At 41.7% G+C, this 14,903-nt stretch overlaps 1 protein-coding gene and 1 long non-coding RNA gene across 8 annotated transcripts in view; one reads left to right on the top strand and one right to left on the bottom strand.

Annotated features, from left to right (window-relative positions):
* Positions 1-2,889, bottom strand: part of LOC109684303 (uncharacterized) — a 191,680-nt gene extending 188,791 nt beyond the window's left edge. For 2 of the 7 annotated variants that reach the window (XR_012435645.1, XR_012435644.1), the window contains exons 1-2: positions 2,611-2,889; positions 1,808-1,900 (exon numbers count right to left, since the gene is read on the bottom strand). This is a non-coding gene — a long non-coding RNA (uncharacterized lncRNA). The remainder of the gene's footprint in view (positions 1-1,807; positions 1,901-2,610) is intronic. The other 5 variants (XR_012435647.1, XR_012435642.1, XR_012435646.1 and 2 more) reach the window with 3 other exon arrangements.
* A 177-nt stretch (positions 2,890-3,066) lies between these two features.
* Positions 3,067-14,903, top strand: part of Hadh (hydroxyacyl-CoA dehydrogenase) — a 41,001-nt gene continuing 29,164 nt past the window's right edge. Inside the window, exon 1 of the mRNA XM_074041513.1 lies at positions 3,067-3,333. Coding sequence (XP_073897614.1) covers positions 3,202-3,333 — 132 coding nt within the window. The 5' untranslated portion in view covers positions 3,067-3,201. The remainder of the gene's footprint in view (positions 3,334-14,903) is intronic.

Raw genomic sequence — 14,903 nt, forward strand, 5'->3', positions numbered from 1 at the left:
AATGTCCAAGTAAATTAATCTGCTTAGCTTTTACAATAATATTTATACAACACCTAAAGCTCCAAATCTAGACTATGCAATGCTTACTGGAGCTCATCTCATTCCCCTCTAGCAGCAAGGGTACATTCTAAGAAGTATAGAATTTTGAAAAGCCAAGAGTAGGTTAAAATCTGAGTCTGGCTGTTTATAACAGGTGAGTTCCAAACCATAAGCACCTTTACCACCCTAAACCTTGATTTCTCACCTTTAGAAGAAGATAGCAGGCTATAGCTATATATATGTTGTTATATGTCACCAGCATAGTAGTCAAGAACATGAACCCTGAAAACAGACTGTCCTGCAGCTCATAGGATTATTGTGAAGATTTAATGAATTAATTCACATGAAGCACCCAGAACAATGGCAAACACACTAAAGGGCTCAATGTAGTTTGACTGCCTACATGTGAAACCATTGAACTTCAGCAAGACTATATGAGAACTGCTAAAAGGACGATCATCACCATTGCCATTGTTCTTAAGGCTACTAAGTGGCTAGCTTTACAAGTGCAAAACTTTATACACTGAAATCAAAATCCTAAGAGAAGCCAAAGGTGTAGTTGTGAAAGGACCTATTCTGCATGTCTTTCCCCCGAGTAGTAATGAATTTACATAGCGCCATTTTCATCATCACATCTGGTGATTCTTGTAATCTTATGCCAGTATTTTGGAGACTTCTGGGTAAGGTTAAAATAATATTCCATTTTCAGTAACTCAGAAATCTTTCACTTCCTATAAAGTAAGAGATGCTGACCTACCTGCAATAAATCCCTCAGCCATTAATGCTTAAGTGAAATACACAACTGTTTCACTCTGTGCAAAACCTGTATTTGGGAAATATGGAGTGAACAATTCATCTCCTTAGCAAGAGAGTCCAAATAAACTCTAACCCCGATTGGAAAATACTGTATGCTTCAAACTCTGAATCAATACTGTGCCAACTGAAGTATGTACTCCTTCCTTCCTCCAGCCCAAAGGCAGCGTTAAATACAAATGTGCACTTGAAGTATGTGTTTAACACTTTGTTCCCAGGAGTCCTAGGTTTTAGACTTTCTAGACTTTAATTTTAACATGTGAATTGGGAGTGCCATTGTTCTCTATAACACAGAGAAAGGTTTTCCAAATGGAAAATGGAGGTGGAGAGCAGCTGGCACTGGGACAATTGCTAGCATGATAAGAAAATCTAAGAAACATTTAAAGTTGGCCATGAAAAATTGTTTTCTAAAAGCTCAAATGATCAAATTACTTGTAAAACTGAAATTTTGCCTTATATGTTTTATAAATTATTCTGAAAGCATGTTTTAGTAGGAGGTACAAACATGACAAAGCCCTTCTCAAACTAATTATATGATCTAATTATGCAAATCGTATGCTTTATTTATGTAAACCATACAAACCATCATTAATTTTGAAGCAGGTAAGCTTTGGGTTTTATTTTCTGGGCTCTACTGTTGTTACCACTCTACATAGCCACAGCTTCTAGTTTTCTGCAGTAAGCTTTTGCTCAATGCCAAGAAATTATTTATTTCCCATAGTAGAAGGAAAATTCCAACTTGTTCAATGAATCAGTCCCCCTCCCCCCATTAATGGTCCTGGTTGTTAAGAAATCCCAACCACTGTGTTAGGCACAGACCTACTACACTCCCTGCTTCCACTGAGCTCAGAGCGAGCCATTGTGTCTGTTGTCACATAAAGCTTCTTTGGTATCTATTTTTTAAGTATCACAATATCCATTTATAGGACAAAAATAAAAGCAAGTCATTACTTACTCTGTTCTCTGTGCCAGCTCCTTTACTTTTGCCAAAGTGCCTGATCTCTCTGACATGGTTCAGTGACCCAGGTCATGCTTCCCTGTCTTCTTTCTGCAGAGAGAAAGAACAATTCCAAGAATAAGGTGAAGGTGCAAGTGAGGGACCAAAGAAATTGTGACTAGGCTCCCAAAATCCCAAGTCCACACTTGGAAAAAAGACTTGCAGTCCTAGCCTAAGAAGAATGATTCTATTGTAACTATCATCTGACTGGAACTGGGAAGAGGAGGGGCAGGGGTGGCCCTCCAGCTTCAGAAGACTATAAATGGGATAAAACTGTCAATATGAAATAGATGTAAATTTATTTATGTAATCATTTCTTTTTAACAGATGAGGATATTAAAGCCAAGAGAAGGTGTTTGCAGAAAGCCATACAGCACACGGTTCACTGCTCCAGGACTCCCAAATTCTTGCTACAGCTCTCCTTTCTTTTTATTTTATTTATTGTTTTTGAGACAACCTGTCAGAATTAAGTATAAAGAGGTCAAAGCAAAGGAATGGTGACACAGGATTCACTATAATTACTACCAGTGGGGGGCGGGTGACTTGTTTGGATGGGAAGTTTGTGGATCCTTTCACATATTTTGAAAGTAAATAAATATATAAATTTTTGAATCACTGATACTGAATTATATTCCAGTCCAGTAACTAGAAAATATTCATGAGCAGATTGGCGTAGCTGGTTTCAAGTCTTTCATTGCTGAGACGACATTCCTTCCCTAAGCCTTCTAACATATCAGTTACTCCCCAGAGGTTGCTCTGACCTTAAACCGTCTACACGTCCGTCCGCGACTTGTAACGCTGAGAGAGGTAACTAAAGGTCAATCCTGCCCGTCCTTCCCGGGAGCTTGATCTTCGCAGTGTGGACGCCTGGTTCAGTGACATTTGTTGGGACTGTTAGCAGGGAGTCTCCTCCCTTTGGCCGAGGACTGCTCAACGTGGTAGCCACACAGGCTCTGACCGCGCGCTCAGACGTTCGAACGCGGCCACTGGGCCGGCGGCCTGGGCCAATGGGCGGGGCCAGCCGCGAGCCCCGCCCTCCCGGGGATGTCACGGGGAAGGGCGGGCCGGCCGCAAGCCCCACCCCCCGGGATGTCCCGGGGAAGGGCGGGCCGGCCGCAAGCCCCGCCCTCCCGGGAATGTCACGGGGAAGGGCGGGCCGGCCGCAAGCCCCGCCCCCCGGGATGTCACGGGGAAGGGCGGGCCGGCCGCAAGCCCCGTCCTCCAGGTGACGTCACGGGGACGTGCGAACGGGCGGGCGGCGAGGCCGTAGTGTCTCCACCAGCAGAGGTCCTTTTAGTGGGTGGTGTTCGCTCGTGCCTTCTCCGCCGGGCTCTGTCAGTAGTCGCCGCAATATGGCTTTCGTCACCAGGCAGTTCGTGCGCTCCGTGTCCTCCTCGTCCACTGCCTCGGCCTCGGCGAAGAAAATCGTCGTCAAGCACGTGACGGTCATCGGCGGCGGGCTGATGGGCGCCGGCATAGCGCAGGTGAGCGGCCCGGAGGGCGCGGCGTACCCCGCTGCGCACCCGAGACCCAAGCGCTGCAGGCCGCGACCCCGCGGGGTGTCCGGCCGACTTCTCCCGCGCCCGCCAAGGTGCACAAGTCTCCATTCCCTTCAGATGCAGCGAGCGTCCTTGGCCCGCTTTCTTCCTTCCTGAAATTCCACCCGCCCCCGAGTGCTGGTGAATGCACTTTGGAACCGGGCCGTGCACAACTTATATGTGCACAAAGTTGAGGCATAACGTGTTTGCCCAGGGCCCGAAGCAAACAGGAATTTGCTTACAGAAACTTGGACTGCGATCAGTTTTCATGTTACTTGTGAGTTTGTTATAATTCTGCAGTCGTTGTCACAGCAGTTTTCTTTCCTACACGGTCTCCGCCCTACCCCCATATTTCCTTAGCTTGCTGGGTTGCAAGGAATAATGATAGTCATCATTTGTGTAACACTTTACTAAAATCACCCACAGGAGCTTGCTGAGGCGATTGGAGTGCATCTAGGGTTAAGAGAGGCCACTTTGACCTTTGACCTAGTGCCATGGGTGCAGAAATCTGGCTCAGAGGAAATGAAGCAAGCCAGAAGGACCCTTGGAGAACTCGCTAATCTCTTGCTTCTTTAGGACTCTGCCCTGTGCCAGCTGAGCCATAGTTCAGGGTCTTTTGTGCAGTTGATAACCTGGATACTGTAATGTGCTTGAAGAGTATTTGCTTTTAAAAGTTAACATTGTCGCTCACGTTGGAGAATCATGATTTTCAGATCCTAGCTGATTATATCCTTAGCTTTTCAGCTCTTTGCAACTTGAATTTTGGGGCAGTTATGTTCACCTAAGTTTTCCTGGGGAAAGCATCCCTCCAGCCAGTGACAATAGTCATGGAAGTTTAATACTTCATTGCCTGTTTCCAATCAAATCCACATTTTCATGTTTGTATTAAAATATATATATATATATACATATATAAAATTTCCCCTCCCTACAGTTTGTTTTGCAACATAGTAATTTGATTGCATTTTCTCTTAAAGTTGGCATTTTTGTAATGTTTTATCCTTCTGACTTCTTACACTCTCTCATTGCTTCTGAGATCATGTTTTGGACATACATTGACCCTATAATTGTGTGGACTCCCTGCTGCTAGCCATATTATATCTAGGTTGGGAGGAGTCTTCTCAACCTGAAAGTTTTACACATTATACTGGAGAAAGTTTAGCTCCAGCGCACCTGCATCCCTCTACTCCACCAAAACCTTCCAAGGCTGTGATGGCAAGATTTTTTGTGGGAAGGAATACAACAATGTATTTGTTAAAAAACATTTAAGCAACATCTTAATAACAAGCTAACAGGGTCTTCTGCCTCCAGTAACAGTATAGGAAAGGTCCAAAAACTTGTGGATGTTTTCTTTCTTTTATTAATTACCATATTATTGTTGTACTGGGGGTACATTGTGACATTTATCAAAGTTCTTATCATTGTTGAATTCACCCCCTCCAATCATTCTTCTTTACACCCCCCCAATCCTGGAATAGTTTCAGCATGTCTTGTTTTTCCATTTTCATACATGAATGCATAATATTTCCACTATATTCACCCTCCTACATCCTTTCCTTATGTCCTCTCCCCTCCCACTGGTGCCAGCCCCCAGATAGGACCTGTTTTACCTTTCTATTCATTTTGTTGTGGATGTTTTCTTGAAAAAAGCAATAGAAGAGGACTAGAAACTAAGTAGAAATTGCAGCTTTTGTACAAACTCAGGTTACTTTGTTCTTTGAATGCTGTATCCATCATTGGTCAAAGTGTGTTGTATTACATGGAAAGACACAGAAGCAGCACCTCAAATTATGAGTATGGTACTGGAACTTTCACCTGAGAAAAGAGGACCAAGAAAAATTAGCATGGATGAAGTCCTTGAGATGCCTTTTGAAACTTAAGGGAAAAGAGAAAACTGTTTACCTCCTGATTTGTAAAAAGAAGGAACTATTATTCTGAAAGGTAATAAAGACCCAAAGAGTAAATAGTGGATAGTTGTAAGTAACACAGTTAATATAACACAGTTAAAGAGAGCCTTAGATCCTGTGGAGAGAAACTGCTTTCCTGCACATCTCTGTGCAATGTTTTCAGTAGTCTAACTGATCTGTTTTTGCACTCTACCTGACAGCAGTGTTACCTGCTCTTTTTGTTTGTTGACTGCTTCTGCTGCAGGGTGATAAATCTGTTTTGCCTCTTGTAGCACTGACTGTTACTTGATGTGTTTTGAATACAGCTGGACTCCAGTTCAGTAATAAAGATGCATGCTGCCTCTTTCCATGCTGGCTGTGGTGTCATGGGAAAGCTATTTCTGCACCTCAGTTTCCTTGTCTCTCATCTAGGTCTGATACAACTGGCCTTTTAGGAGCATGGAGAGGATTGGATGGATTAGCACATTAAGCACCTAGCACAGTGTCTGGCACAAATAAGAGCTCATGGGATGTTCATGGCCTGTGTGGTTATCCTCTCTATTGCTGTTACCCTGTCAGTGCTCTTTGTGCCCCATGCCTACCTTTTGATCTTTGCTGCTGAGGTAGGCCATACGGTGCAGGTGGAGAACATTGTTCATAATTCCCCGTTCATCTTGCTTAATCTTCACTGCAAATGCCAGCTGATACTGCAGTTTGTTCAGGACCACCAGGTTCCACCTTCACCAAGGTGAAGTACATAAAAGTACAAACACAAATTAGCACTTGAGTTACCCTACTAATTCATGTTTAACTTCAGTCTCCTGAACTCTTTCCGAAATAGTTTTAATTTTAATCAAGTGACACTTCTGCTTACAGTTTTAATTTTTTTTATTTATCATTTTCTAATTTTCTACATGTGTTCCAGTTTGTGCTGAGCAAGATGGAAAAAAGTAAATAGATTTTGTAGCATCTGGTGTGTTTTTCAAGCAATTAAGCAATTTTTGACAAGTGAGGTCCCTGCTTCACTTCATTTGACCGGAGCATAAGCCATAAGTACATGTATACTTTCGAGGAGTATGTCCTTTGCCTATAATTTTTTTTGTTTGCTTTAAATTAAAAAAAAAATCCCTTAGACTGCAGGTTAATATTTAAATAAGTTAATTTGTTTTATGTGTTTGCCTGTTATACACTTCTGGCTTGGTTTTGTTAGTTTATCATCAGTGGGCAAAGTAGCTTGTAGCATTAAATGAACCTTGAGTGGAAACAGGTTGTTTTTTGCTTTCATAAAGGAGAAAGAAAGGAAATAAGCTGCTAGCTGTCTTTTTTGTTTGTTTTAGTGGAACCAGGGCTTGAATTCGGGGCCTCATACTTGCCAGGCAGCTGCTTTACCACTTGAGTCACATCCCTGTCCCTTTTTGCCTTAGTTATTTTTCAAGTAGGGTCTCGCCTATGTGCCCGGTCTGGACTGGACCTCTCTCCTCCTTTTTATGCCTCCCACATAGCTGGCATGTCAGGCATGTGCCACACGCCCTAGCTGTGTGTTTCTCAGGTAGAGTGAGTCCTTTCTAAGGTTTGCTCCATTCATTGCCTTTTTTCATGTGAGGAGTCCAGGATGCTCACAGCTTTCATTAAATTACTGGTGCAGAGCCAGTAGCGTATATGAGACTTTCAGGTACAACCTTCTTTTTGACACATTGCAGGAGATTGGAGGTGAGTTTGTCTCACCAAAGCCTTTTTTTTTCTTTTCTTAGCTTTTTAAAAAGAGCTAAAGGTACACATTTCTTTTGGGAAGAGCTCCTTAACCTATTAAAGGAAGCACTCAACTACAGTTGAATCTTTACCATCGTGCTCCTGGGCAGGCTCAGTAAGGACTCACCTGAAAGTTTCTCTCCACACAGAATTTGTTCCCACCTCATTTCTCTGTCCCCAGCTCTGAAGATTCTGCTTCTGGATGGCTGAAGGATAAGAATTGCTTTGTACTTTTTAGCTTTATTCATTTCTGTTGTTATAGTGAGTATGGGCTTTGTTGAACCTTGCTTAAAAACAGTACAGAATATGTACAATTCTGAACGCTGAATGTATGTTTAACATTATATACCAATATGTTAAACTGATGGATTATGTGTCCTTTCTTCATTCAAGCAAATTGCTTCTGTCATATTGTGGATCTCACTTGGAAAGCCCAGAAGAGGAACTAGTCACCGTCCTGAAAAACACACCATGATTTATGTAGAGTATCAGAAAAAAAGGTTTTGTAGATCAAGTTGTTGAAATGAAGTCTTACTTGGTTTCTACAGTGGTATACGGCCCCATCTACAGAGAACACAGGACATACTTAAGTCAAGGAGATCTCCAGAATCATAGCAATTAAAAGATGTGAGACAACAGAGAAGGAAAAATATAAGTGTTCTAGAAAACACTATAATTTCCAAACATTTTTCTCTACAGTATAGTTAATTTATTTAATATCTTATTTCTTCATATCTACTTTCAACCAAAGTGCATTTCCCTTTTACAGGTTAATTTTTTCCTGGAACAAAAAATAATGTTAAATTTCACATTAAATTTGTCATGCATTCAAATTGTTCATTAAAGAAATTTATGTCTTAGTTTAAAAAAAAGGTGGTTCAGGATCTCAGGCTGTAAAAGCTCCGTTTGACTGTTATGGAGGAGATATTTTTATTAACTTCCTACTCAAGAGTCTGGGATGTGTCATCTGTCTCATGAATTTCTTTCCTTATTCCTGAGATGTTGCTTAATTTTTTGTTGGGCTGTTCCTCTGATCCTCACTGAAGTATTGCTGTATGAGCATATTGGCCATTGGACTTGGGATAGGTTTAGAGATGCTGTCATTCTCAAAGGAAAGAAGAGGTAAGGCTGACAGGTAAAAACAAATAGTGTCATTGAGTAAATGTGAACATTTTGTAGAGCAGAAATGATACTTCAGTCCGATTTTGGTTTTTCTCTGCCATGTCCTGCATCCAGCTTTACCTGCCACCTGCCTCTTGCTTGAGGTTTTATTTTCCTCCCTTCCCCTTCCTGTCTTCTTCCCTTATCTGCCTTAGGCACACACACCTCACTGCCTTGCTCTACTGGGACCACAGGAAGATAATGCTGCTGTTCTCGATTCCGTGTCTCCCCAGGTTGGGTTATGCTATTGATGCCATAGTTACTGGTGAGTAGTGTTCTAAGCTTAAAGAACAGGCTCTGAGGTCCCAGCTCCTCTCTCCTAGCTGTGGGAACCTTTGGCAAGTCACTTACCTCCTTTCTGCCTCTTTCTCCATCTTGGAATAAAGATACCTCACGGTTGTGAAAGTGAGAGCTCATGTAGGTACAAATGCTTAGGATGGCATTAATGTGTTCAATAGTAACCAGTAAATCTTGGCACCTGTTCTATAGATCCATCAAATCTAATCCAATGGTGGTTTCATTTAATTCCTTTTAACTGCCTGTGAAGATATTTGATACAGAAATGAGGGGACTTCAAACAATTCTAGAACTTCACAAAATTTACTTATGTCTTTTGTTTAGAAAGATAATCTCAATACCCCGTTGACTGATTTTTGGGGCATTGCTATGGGTTCATACTCATAAACATTGAGAACAGAGCCTGACACTTACATACCCTACAAATGGGACTATTCTGACCATAGCTTTGATGTCTGTCATTTCATGTGACCATTATAATAATCGCCTGGTAGAAAGGTTATGGGGTCAAGGGTCAGAGGCAGAACGGGGGTCTCTACTCCTGTCCTGGTGATTTCTGAGTCTGAGAAACCCACAGTTCTGCCTGCACCTCTGGCCCCTGCTGACTTGTGAGGAGAAGTGTCTGTGGACAAAGGATTCTTTGTGGGTGTCTAGAATCTAGTTATGAGCCTGCCCTATCCTCAGTTCTAGACTCAAAGTTGAAGTCCCTGCTGGCCATCTCTGGATACTCTGCTGCCCTTGCTGGAATATGTGAAAGAAATGCTGTGGCATCTTCTGCCATAATGGACTCAGTTACTCAGCCCAATTGAATGCATCATTTCTTCCCTCCAGCTTTTCCCAGGGTTTCTTTCTTCAGTTGTGTTTGTTCTTTCAGCTTTGTATGTCGTGAAGACAAGGTTATGACCATCCTGGGAAAGGCCCTGTAACTTCTCTCTGTTGTCTCCTTTGTGATTCCTGGACCAGGCCTGTTATGGAGCCCCTGAACTGGTTCTTTCAGCAAAAAAGAAAAGAAAAAAACCACTGGCAATAACAAACATTACCATATTAATCTTCCACAAGAGCAGTTTACATTTATGACCCTCGTCTAACCAGAGGGTCCATTGTGGAACATTGTTCAGGGATTCTTAAATATAACTGAGACTTGGTTGCTATTGTTGACATGTTCAGTTAGTCCTCTATTTTCCAGAATTTGTGGAAAGTGGAAAGCCTGGTACTGCCTATATTACCAAACCTGAATGCTTATTAAATTGTAAAAATATATATATTAAACAGACTTATAGGCTAAAAATAGTTTTTTTTTTTTTTTTGGCTTTTTAGAAATGTTCTAAGTCTAATTTTAGGGAAACCAGTTAATGAATTTACCTGTCTTAAAAACAAACCAACTGTCTGTGGTGGCAGTGGTGGCTGAACAGAAGACTTTTTCTGATTATTGAAGTTAGTGAAGAGTAATCACAGAGTTTAAAGTATCACACAACCAGAAGTAATCACAAGTCCAGAAATGCCAGTTCTGAGAGACACAGCTGATTTCTGACTTATTTTCCTCTCTGGATCAAACCAAGAGGACTCGAAAAGGCAGGCCTTGATGGAAAGGCACAGCAGCCTCTGGGGCACTGTCAGCCTTGGGGAGGGGAGAGTGCCTCCCTCTGAGTGCTTGTTTTGGGATGGGGGTTCTGAATTCAGGTGCGAGGATAGTTTATACGACTTTGTGACTTTGTGTGTGTGTGAGAATGATATTAATGAAGCACAGCCTCCTGTGATGTGGGGCACAGGGAACATGCAGTCGGGCTATGTTAAGGAGGGTGGAGGGAGAGCAGCCACTGGAGCAGTTGATGTAGTGTTTCACTCAAGTTACGCTTCAGAGAAACTGCTCCAAATCTGGTGATGCGTTTGCAAAAATACGTAAAGCCAACATGCTTCTGTGGCATGCTTACTTGAGCCTCTGGCCAGAGGACTCAGGGGCTTTGACAAGTATGCTATTCACTCGGCCTATTTTTATACTCTGAAGCACCCTTGTCTAAAAATATTTCCTCTCTGGCTGGGCCTGTCTTCCATCAGACCTAGGAAAGTCATGACACTGAAGGCATAGCCTTCAAATAATTTTTTTTTCCATTGCAGACTGCTTGTCCTCAAGGTCTTACAGTGTGTAGGTCAAAACAGTTCTCAGTGGGTTGATTTAAATAATGGTCAGTCAGCCAGGAGTGATGGCTCACATATGTAATCCCAGCTAGTTGGGAGGTAGAGATCAGGAACACTGTGGCTCAAGGCCAGCCTGGGCAAAAAGTTAGCAGTGGTAGTACATAACACATCCCAGGTATATGAAAGGCCATGGGTTTGAGGAACTAGGGATCTTTAACCAGGGACAAAAAGTGGGAGACCCTACTGAAAAACAACTAAAGCCAAAAGGGCTGGGGGCATAGATCAATTGGTAGAGTGCCTGCCTAACAAGTTCAAGGCCCTGAGTTCAAACCCCAGTACTGCTAAATAAAGGATGGTCACTCAAGTTAAAGGTGTCAGGGAGAGTCCTCTTCATTTATTATAAAAGTAACAGATACCCATAGGAAAAGAAAAAAGGGCTTTCTCCTCCTGTGGTTCATTCTCTACTACCAGATAGCTCCTTCCCAGAAAGTTAGCAGTGAATTGGGTGACATCATTCAAGAACATGAGTGCCATTGGTTTCCTTGCATCTGAAATGCCTGAAATTCTTTTCTAAATGAGAGTCCCCAGTAATATAATCATTCTCACATTATCAGGAGAGGCCCTCATCTACCCCTGGTGGAAAAGAGCTTCCAGATCTCATCTTGTCTTTACCACCACTGTATTTGTTCAGTTAGCATTTCCTGAGGCCCACCACAGCCAGGCAGGGTCTTGTACATACTCATTGCTCAGAGATGAGGAACATTTAGTCCAAAGAACACACAATTATAATTCAGCGTAGTGTGAGCAGTGCTAAGTGTACGCAGAAGCATTACAGGAGCACAGTAGACACCCAGCTAGGGCCAAGAATGTCAGTGGGTGGGCTTGGTCAATGGAAGTGATGGTCAGACTTAGTTAATGAGGTGCGATTGAGAAGAAGGCATGGCTGAGAAAGGGCTGGAGATGAGAGGCAGTAGCAGATTAAAGTTGCTACAGGCCTTGTGAGGTATGGAGTGCCATGCAGCAGGCAATAGTAAGCCATATGTCTGGGGAGGAGATAAATCCAGATCCTTCAGGGGCCTGCATGCCTATGTAGAAGTTAAGCTTTGTTCTGTGGGTCCTGGGCAGCCATTGAAAAATTTGGTGGAATAGGTAACAAAATAGACAGAAGTACATTTTAGGCAGAGCACTCTGATGTCTGTGTATTTGGGGGACTAATTTTTCTACTTCAGTTTTTTTTTCTCAGAAAAAAATGTATTATATTGTGTTAGGGATTATATCAGAGGCTTTTGCTGTTGGTTTAAGGTAGGGTCTTGGTATGTAGCCCAGGTTGGTCTCAAACTTGCCATTTTCCTTCTTTACCTTCTTGGAGTACTGGAATTGCAGATGTGAGCCACCATGTCTGACCCTGGTGTTCTTTATTATCTGTTTCCTGAAACTGCAGTTTAATACACGTACCATAGAATTTACCACCTTAACAATCCTTAAATGTACAGTTTAGTGGCACTGAGCACATTCATGCTGTGCAACCATCACCACCATCAGTTTTTTAGAACTCTCATCTTGAAAAATGGAAACTCTGTATCTATTGAACAGTTGTTCCCATTTCCTACTCCTCCCGTCATCTGACCACCACAGCCCTACTGTGTGTCTTTGTGAATTTGACTATTCTAGGTACTTCGCGTAGGTGAAGTTGTGTTGTAGCTGTCCATTTGTGACCTGTTTATTTCAGGTAGCATTAACCTTCAAAGTTCATCCTTATGAAGAAAGGCCAGAATGTCCTTCCTTTTAAATCTGAGTAGAGGTCCACTGTGTGCCTATACCACATTTTAAAATTTTTTTTGAGTGTGAGTAATCTTGCTTTTGAACATAGGTATACAAATATCTGTTCAAATATCTGAATTAAAACCATAACTGGTTTCATAACTGACCCCTGTTTTCAATTCTTTTGAGTGTATACCCAGAAATGGAATTGCTAGATCATATGGTAATTGTATTGTTAATTTTTTGCAAAATTCCTATACTGTTTTCCATAGTGGCTGCACTGTTTTGCATTCTACTGGCATTGTATAAGGTTTCTTATTTTCCCATATCCTTACCAAAGTGTTCTTTATTGTTTGGCATTGTGTAATAAGTACTGTAATAGGTGTGAGCCGATCAGGAATTTTTACAGTCTGCTCTCTGATGGGCTTTAGGGTTCTATGAATTCCCTTAGTGGTCCCCAAGCTGCCTCTCTTCTCTGAGCTTTGTTTTACATATTGGTCTTTTGCATGCTTTCCTATGGAGCAGGAGTTTATGGTTAAATAGTTTGCAAGTCACCACCAGGTGATCTCTAGGCCACCACATCAGATGATCTGCTTTAAAATGGATGGTTCTGATTATCCATAACTAATCACCTTGAACAGCAAATACCTTTGCAGATCTCTGACCTGTGGTAGTGGAGAAGCTAAAATGACAGTCCCCATGTAATAGAGAAGAAAGCTGTGTGGGAAGAGTGAGCTGGTGTGTCTGTGACCATGTCAGACCTGGCTTGCACATATGCCTCTCACAGCCCCTTTGATAAAAAAAGAACAAGACATTCACATGCTGCAGTAAATTAAATTCATTTTAAAATTATGGGTGCTCAAAGTGTATAAAGAACGCTTATTTCTCTTCAGGAAACACAAGATGGTTCCCTCCAGTTTCCCTTGGGCCTAATATTTCAACTACTGGTTCCAGAAAATGGTACTGTGCTCTCCTACATAACAGAGAAACATTTGTAGCATTTTTTCACTTGAGAATTGACTCAAGTCTCTGCTGTTAGCTCTTTTTTTTCTTACTATCCTTTTCAAACTAATATTGTGATTTGTCATAATTGTAAAATAACTTGAAGGTAAGCTTGTTAAGGGTTTTTAGCAATGAAGTTAGTTATGATTTCTTAAGAACTGCTTTCTAAAATAATTTACCAATTGAGGCTTTTAAGAAATAAATCTATCCTTTATGTGTTCATTTGCTGAGTATGAAGTGCCTCTAGTGCTGGGCGTTGGTGGGTGAGGTGAGAGCCCTTGAGGAACCCTCTGTCTAGACAAAGAAATACAGTGTGAACAGCCAACTGTGAAAAGGGCACAGGCTTCCTGCCCATATGTCTGGGATGTGTGACCAGATGGAGGTGAAAGTTTTAATACTTTAGATACATTGCCTTAAAGTAAGGCTTTTTTTTTTTTCCCTTGTGGTCCTAAGCAGATGCTATACCACTGAGCTACAACTGGCAATTCCAGTTGGGCTGCAGATAGGGGTGTGCCAGAACTACCCTATAATGGCATTTATCATGACTGCAGGTTCAGAATCTGAAGGAGATGATGCAACAGCTCTTTTGAAGAGGTCCCACAGTAGGAACTATAGTAGTAATCAAAGGTTGATTAATCAACTACTGTTTCTAATTTATCATTCCTTTTTCACATTTAGAAATTCTATGTTATGTGTTAATGACCAAATTTCTGAAATTTTTATAAGAAACAGTCTATAACCAGTTCCTTTTTATTTTTTACATTCAAATCCTAAGGGTTGGGCTGCAATTATGTAACTATATTATGTAACTATATAATTATATAGCCATTAGTAGTTGGTGGCACACACATTTGGTTACCTCCCCCAACACCTTGATATTTGGAGTGCTGCGTAAAAGATGTGTTGTATCTGTAAATCAGTAGAGACACAAAGAAATGACTGCTGTCATTTATTTAGGAGATGGGATATGTTTCATTGAGGGGGAGAGAGCCTCTGTTGGATCATGAAGGATGACCTGGCGGCCCCCAAGTAGCAATATGGAAGAACATGCCCTGCAGAAGAAACCACATGGACAGGAGCCTGGAGCCATAAAATAGCAGGAAGGTGGAGAAGTACCCTGTGTCTGGGGAAGACTATGAGGTCGTGTTACTGTGCTTCAAAGCACTTGTGATTTAGAAGCTATTGAGCAGCTATCCTGGGCAAGGCACGTGGTGAGTGCCAGGGGATACAAAGACCAAGTCAGTTTCTGTCATTCAGGGAATTTAAATTTAAAAGCAGACTGACAAAAACCCAAATACCATACTTTTACTTTGGTGTACAGTAACGTAACAGGAGCAGTAAAAATCTTGCTCTGAGGTTTCGAAACAGACTTTTACTATTGGTAGAAGACTTCATGGAGAGATTAACTTTTGAAATGGGCTTTGAATAATGAGCAGAGCTCTTTGGGACAGTAGTTAAATATTGGGATTAAGGAAAAAAGTGTTTAGCAAATTGTAATTTGCAGAATAGTGGTACCATGAAGGG

The sequence above is a fragment of the Castor canadensis genome, chromosome 9 (assembly GCF_047511655.1).
Source record: "Castor canadensis chromosome 9, mCasCan1.hap1v2, whole genome shotgun sequence".
Lineage (NCBI taxonomy): Eukaryota > Metazoa > Chordata > Mammalia > Rodentia > Castoridae > Castor > Castor canadensis.